This window comes from Mustelus asterias, chromosome 12, assembly GCF_964213995.1.
Source record: "Mustelus asterias chromosome 12, sMusAst1.hap1.1, whole genome shotgun sequence".
Lineage (NCBI taxonomy): Eukaryota > Metazoa > Chordata > Chondrichthyes > Carcharhiniformes > Triakidae > Mustelus > Mustelus asterias.
The window spans coordinates 57,429,615-57,436,667 of record NC_135812.1 but is presented as its reverse complement, the minus strand read 5'-3'; the positions used below and the strand labels follow the sequence as shown (position 1 = coordinate 57,436,667).

General features: G+C 47.0%; 1 protein-coding gene across 3 annotated transcripts in view; it reads left to right on the top strand.

The window, feature by feature from the left end:
* The first annotated feature begins 558 nt into the window (after positions 1–558).
* The window catches only part of galk1 (galactokinase 1), a 36,536-nt gene continuing 30,041 nt past the window's right edge, over positions 559–7,053 (top strand). Inside the window, exons 1-2 of one of the 3 annotated variants that reach the window (XM_078225263.1) lie at positions 559–786; positions 2,100–2,289. In XM_078225263.1, the coding sequence (XP_078081389.1) occupies positions 625–786; positions 2,100–2,289 (352 nt within the window). In that variant the 5' untranslated portion in view covers positions 559–624. Of the gene's footprint in view, positions 787–1,631; positions 1,819–2,099; positions 2,290–7,053 lie in introns of those variants that run through there. The other 2 variants (XM_078225264.1, XM_078225265.1) reach the window with 2 other exon arrangements.

Sequence of the window (7,053 nt, the reverse complement as noted above, 5' to 3'; positions counted from 1 at the left end):
CTTCGTCAGATGGAGTGGAAATCTGCTCTCAAACAGGGCACAGAGACACAAAATCAAGTTACAGAATACTGATTAGAATGCGAATCTCTACAACTAACCAGGTCTTAAAGATACAGACAATGTGAGTGGAGGGAGCATTAAGAACAGGTTAAAGAGATGTGTATTGTCTCCAGACAGTGCCCTGTTTGAGAGCAAATTTCCACTCCATCTGACGAAGGAGCAGCGCTCCGAAAGCTAATGGCATTTGCTACCAAATAAACCTGTTGCACTTTAACCTGGTGTTGTTAAAACTATTACTGTCAATCAGAGCCAGGGGCGGGGCTATCTCTGAGCTGTCAATCAGAGCCAGGGGCGGGGCTATCTCTGAGATGTCAATCAGAGCCAGGGGCGGGGCTATCTCTGAGCTGTCAATCAGAGCCAGGGGCGGGGCTATCTCTGAGCTGTCAATCAGAGTCAGGGGCGGGGCTATCTCTGAGCTGTCAAAGGTTTGCGGGCGTGGACATACCTTGAGGGCGGGTAGCCAGCAGCAGCCAATGGGAGGCGCCGCTGAGGAGGCGCGGCGGTTAGTGGGCGGGGCAGGCGCGGTGATTGACAGCAGAGTGCAGCTGCCTCAGGCTGTCCGGGATGATGGCGGAATGTGCAGTTACCGGCCTGTTGCAGGAGACGCTGCAAGTTTTCACAGAGACTTTCCCGGGCTGCGAGCCGAGTGCTGTGGTCGCTGCTCCGGGAAGAGTTAACCTCATTGGGGAACACACAGATTATAACCAGGGATTCGTACTGCCCGTGGTGAGGGAGGGAGAGGGTGGGGAGGAAGCGGAGGGGGGGAGGGGGCGGGGTCGGCGAGGGGACGGGGGGGTGGGGAGGGGGGTGAGGGAAATGAACGGTGGAAAAGGGCACACGGAGATGGGGCTGTGGTGGTGGGGGGCAGGGAGGAATGGGGGGGAAAGGTGTGAAGTTGGGGGATGTGGGGAAGGGGTGAGGGAGGAGAAAGTGGGAGGGATGAGATGGGGAACTGGGTGGTGAGGAGGGTGAAATGGGGTGTGAGAAGCTGGGGAATGGGACGGGGGGGCGGGTGATAGGGGCTGATGGAAGGGGAATAGGTCTTGAGGGGTGGAGAGGTGAGGATGAAGGTGGTATTTGTGGATGGGTTATTTGGAAAGGGGTTAGCAATGAGGGGAATGGAGATATGGATGGAGAGGGAGGGGGTTTGGGGCATTGGGGGAGAAGGTGCACTGGGGGGAGAGAAGTGGGGTCAAAGGGTGCACATGTGAGGATGAATATTCAGGAGGGCAGAAGGGGAGTCTTAGTCGTGGTGACTGTGAGGAGGAATGGGTGAGAAGTGGGAGAAAGGGAGGATGTTTTCAAAATGATGGGGTGGGAGAGATAGGGATTGGAGAGATGGAGGGAGTGATTGAGCATGATGAATATTTGAGGGGATTGGAAGGGACGCAAGGGAGGGAGTTGGTTTAATGGGGGTGTTGTGTGGGTGGAGAGTGAAGGGGAATGGATAAGCTTGGTGCCAGTGAGGGAGTGAAGAGGGATGGGAGGAGCATTGGAAGGGCTGAGGGGATTGTGGGATGAGGGGCTGGGGTAGGTGTACGTAAGAAGTTGCAATGGATGGGTGGGGTAAAAAGGGGGAAGTGGCACTGTTGATAGGAGAAGCTGAGGGCAAGAGAAGTGGGGTGAGCCTGAAAGAGAAGGTTGGAGGGGGTGAGAAGGTTGGAGCTGTTGTTGCAGAGGATTGGAAGAGAGGTACAGTCAGGGATGAAGCTCCTCCGGTTTCCTGACCACCAATATCACTAAAATAGAACCGGTTTAGTATGTATTGGCTGATTGTGGGATCTTGCTGTGTTTGGATTGGCTCTGGACTCCCTATTACACAAAATTATTTTGTTGGTTAAAAAACAAAATAGGGTAAACCTCTGCCACGTCCTGAGACTGAATGGTGCTGTAGGAATCCACGAACTTGCTTGGACAAAAATGCATGCAGGAGCTGAAGGAGGAAGGTTTTGTGGAGGATTGATTTTTGAGTTAAGGGCTGAACATGAGAAGCGGAAGATCTTGCAGCAGTAACCGGTAATAATCTGTTTATCCCTCAGGCTCTCCCGATGGTCACAGTGGTGCTTGGCTGTCAGAGTGCAGATGGGATCATCTCCTTACTTACCACAGCAAAAGAGGCAGACGAACCAAAGCAACTGGAATTTCGTGTGCCAACTGAATCAAACCCTCTGAGTCCGGGATTACCTCGCTGGGCTAACTATGTGAAGGGAGTTATTCAACATTACAGGGGTAGGACCACACCTAACACCAATAGATAGCTAATATATTCAACTATGATTTTTTTCAATCTGCAAAGTCCAAAACTAGGAGCCATCAGTAAAAGATAGTCATTAATAAATTCAGTAGGAAATTTGGGAGAAACTTTACCTAGAGTGTGGTTAGAATGTTGATCAATGCTACTAGGTGGTAAATATCATATGTGTCTTCAAGAGGAAGTTATGAGGATAAAAGGAATAGATGGCCATGTTGAAAGGGTGGGATGAAGAGGGATGTTTGTATTGAGCCCAAGCACTGGATCTGTTGGGCTGATGGTAAAGCAGAGCAGTGGGCCATTCTGTAATCTGACACACTCATCTCTGAAAGATTACAGTGCAACTAACACTAAAATGTTTGTTCTCGTGTTGTATTTTCGCCTTCATCCTTGGCACAGTTGTTATGTGTACTGAGATATGCTGGTGTTATTACTCCAGTCCCGTCGGGCAGAAAGCATGAACTTGGATTGATGCAGCACCCTATCAGGCCCATGGGGCTTCATTTGCAATGAGTCACTTTGTGAAACAACTCGATGATCACTGAGTAAAATTAGGATGCTAAAACCAACGGGATGATTGACCAGTTTATCTGATCTTCATGACATTTAATAAATGTTGGCATTAAAAGTGCAATAACGGCCTCAGTGAATAACTACTGACAAAAGTTCACTAGTTTAAATGTATCACAGCTTGAAAGTTGTTGGGTTCTATTTCATACAAACAAGATTTAACACAGAGGGAGTAAACTGATCTTTGTTCTCAAACCCTCTATGGTCTTTCATAGAAATCATAGAAGAAATCATAGAAACCTTACAGTGCAGAAAGAGGCCATTTGGCCCATCGAGTCTGCACCGACCACAATCCCACCCAGGCCCTACCCCCATATCCCCACATATTTACCCACTAATCTACGCATCCCGGGACACTAAGGGGCAATTTAGCGTGGCCAATTAACCTAACCCGCACATCTTTGGACTGTGGGAGGAAACCGGAGCACCCAGAGGAAACCCACGCAGACACAGGAAGAATGTGCAAACTCCACACAGGCAGTGACCCAAGCTGGGAATCGAACCCAGGTCCCTGGAGCTGTGAAGCAGCAGTGCTAACCACTGTGCTACCCTTTCTGTAACCTCCTCCTCTGGCCCTATCATGCTCTCCTCTAATTTAGGCCTCTCTGTCTCACTACCTTTCTCCTCATTTAAGACATTCCTTAAAACCTGTATTAATATCATGCCCAGGCTCTGGTGCCATTGAGAGAGGAGAGCTGGAAAGCGTGTTAATGTGAATAGTGAACATTTAGCAGGACTCAGAGGTTTGCAGCATAGAAACAAGCCTTTGGCCCAACTTGTCCATGCCGCCCAGTTTATACCATTAAGGTGGTCCCAATTGCCTGGGTTTGGCCCATATCCCTCTCTACCAATCTTACCCATGGAACTGTCTAAATGCTTTTTAAAAGACAAAATTGTACCTGCCTCTACTACTGCTCATAGCTAGTAGCATAATAACCATTAACCCTTTATACTTCATCTCTCCCCATGTCTTTCATTCTATTTACATTAACTACTTACGCCTCATACTTCTAACCCCCGCAGTCTCTTACATTGATGGTGTCAGTCCCTGACTGCTCTCTCTGAGAATGTGCTTTTCATAATCTTGTGCTTGGAACACCAACCTCTGCAGACAGACATTTTCTGCCTCTGGTCCACTGTATAAAAGCTATGAACAGAGATTTGTTTTTGTTTCTTGGTACTCTGGAGAATGTTTGGGCTGCTCTTGCTTGAAAGAATGAAGCTATTTAGATCTTGTGACGCTTTGTACAATTGTGGAGAGTCTGCAAACTTTTACTGCTGCAGTGAATGAGGTATTAGGTATTGCCTCATCCTTGAATGAATCAGATGGACAAAGGGAGAAAATTGTCCTGCTAATGCCATCGGAATTTTTTTTTCTGTAGGTAGTGGTTTAACTTGCACAATGTCTTTGCTGTGAATTTGCTCCTCGGTGGCCTTGAATATCTATGGAACTTCATCAGAATGTATGCCTTCACCATTAACAATGAAATAAACATGCCGAAGCAGAGAAATTACATTTTATTATACATTTGTAGTGTTAGGTAAGATCTGTAGTAAGCGCCTCTAATTTTTTGATCTCTAGATTTAACTGCAGATTCAGTGATAGCAGGGATTGTGCAGGATTACAGTGACAATAGTAAGAACGTTTGGTTTTGGTTCTTTATTGTACAAAAGAATTGCTGCATCAGGTTGTTGTTGTGTGTCACTGGTGTCTTCAGTAAGAATGAATAGATTTGCATCTTTATCACCTTCAATAATATGCTGTTCCCCCTTGGCAGAGGTATCAGAGCTATCATCTTCATCTCTACTGTCCTCACAAAGTAAAGCAAGGTTCAGGATCATCTCGTGCGACATCAAGTTCAGTTGCATCTTGCTCATCATCCGCTTCCTATCTCTCCCGAAAGAGAAAATGAAGTTCCAGAATGTTGTCTTGTGGTTTGTCACCTTCATCCTTGATATATCTGTCTCCCTGTTCATCTAGCCTCTCCTTGAAGAGAAATGAAACGCCTATGATGTCTTCCTATGGTTGTAGCGATGGAATTTCTTTGTTTGAAGACTGATTCGCAGTGTTGTGAGTCATCTTGAGTTTTTTTTAAAAAAACAACATGCAAAGTTATACAAACTTCTCTGTTCAATGAAGAACACTTGAGGAATGACGTATCGACTATCGGTGAACTCTATACCAATATAACAAAATGTAGCAGTCATCTCTCCTCGCACCTTGAGTGGAATACCTCATGTGCCATGAAGTTGAATAGTAGGCAGTTGGAGAAATTCAGATTTCAGTCAGGATGAGGTATGGGAAAGAAGGGACACTTGCTTCTGTGTCAAGTTTAAAAATTTGTTTCTCAGCCATTAACCATCTACATACAAAAAACATTCTTGTGGCCCTGTCACTTCATCTAAGAAGAAAATATTCTGTTCTTCAGTATCACCTATTTCTTGAACACTTGTAGATTGGAATGGTCTGATTTAATTTTTCCTGCTGCTGTTCCCTCTTGTGGCAGGTACAGCACTCAGCATTAATAGCTGGACAGACTTCACACCAATAAGATATTTTGCTGCCACAGCTCTGACTGTGCCCTCTTCATACTGGCTCTTGTTTCCTGATAGGTGCCTTGGTAGCCCTCTGGTTCAAAAATTGGATTGTGATCTGCCCCCAAAAAGGCTCCTTACCCTGAATGAGTAGCGCAGTTTGCTTGGGAAGTTCAGCCTGCCTGGTTAACTACTGCTTTGGCGAAAGTGAGATCTCTGGGCTGTAAGAAGTCTGACAATGTTTCATCTATCACCTCCACTACATTGTGGTCTCTGAGCTCCTCCATCAATGTCTCTCATTCACTGTTATCCGCTTTGTGATACAATTGTATCTGAGTTCCTGGCTACATGAGTTGAATTTTGTTCAGTCTATTAATATTGCACTGGGCTAAAGTAGGAATTAAAGGCTTTGAGTATTTGGTGGTTTCTTCCCTTTGTCAACTTAAAATGTCATTGGCACAGCTGTTGATTGCATTAAGGAGAACACTGACCTGATCCTTATCTGGTTGCTGAGTGAGTCTGGAAGCAGTCCAGGATCAATTGAATTGGTGACACCAGTTTCACTTGTGTAGTTTGGTCAAGGCCCCCCCTGTGGACCGGGTGCTTGATGTGGAGATGCTGGCGTTGGACTGGGGTAAACACAGTAAGAGGTTTAACAACACCAGGTTAAAGTCCAACAGGTTTATTTGGTAGCAAATGCCACTAGCTTTCGGAGCGCTGCTCCTTCGTCAGGTGGAGTGGAGATCTGCTCACAAACAGGGCATATAAAGACACAAACTCAATTTACAGAATAATGATTGGAATGCAGTCTTTACAGATAATCAAGTCTTAAAGGTACAAACAATGTGAGTGGAGGGAGCATTAAGCACAGGTTAAAGAGATGTGTATTGTCTCCAGACAGGACAGCCAGTGAGATTCTGCAAGTCCAGGCAAGCGGTGGGGGTTACAAATAGTGTGACATGAACCCAAGATCCCGGTTGAGGCCGTCCTCGTGGAACTTGGCTATCAGTTTCTGCTCAGCGACTCTGCGCTGTCGTGTGTCGTGAAGGCCGCCTTGGAGAACGCTTACGCGAAGATCAGAGGCCGAATGCCCGTGACCGCTGAAGTGCTCCCCAACAGGAAGAGAACAGTCTTGCCTGGTGATTGTCGAGCGGTGTTCATTCATCCGTTGTCGTAGCGTCTGCATGGTTTCCCCAATGTACCATGCCTTGGGACATCCTTTCTTGCAGCGTATCAGGTAGACAACATTGGCCGAGTTGCAAGAGTATGTACTGTGTACCTGGTGGATGGTGTTCTCACGTGAGATGATGGCATCTGTGTTGATGATCCGGCACGTCTTGCAGCGGTTGCTGTAGCAGGGTTGTGTGGTGCCGTGGTCACTGTTCTCCTGAAGGCTGGGTAGTTTGCTGCGGACAATGGTCTGTTTGAGGTTGTGCGGTTGTTTGAAGGCAAGAAGTGGGGGTGTGGGGATGGCCTTGGCGAGATGTTCGTCTTCATCAATGACATGTTGAAGGCTCCGGAGGAGATGCCGTAGCTTCTCAGCTCTGGGAAGTACTGGACGACGAAGGGTACTCTGTCCACCGTGTCCCGTGTTTGTCTTCTGAGGAGGTCGGTGCGGTTTTTCGCTGTGGCGCGTC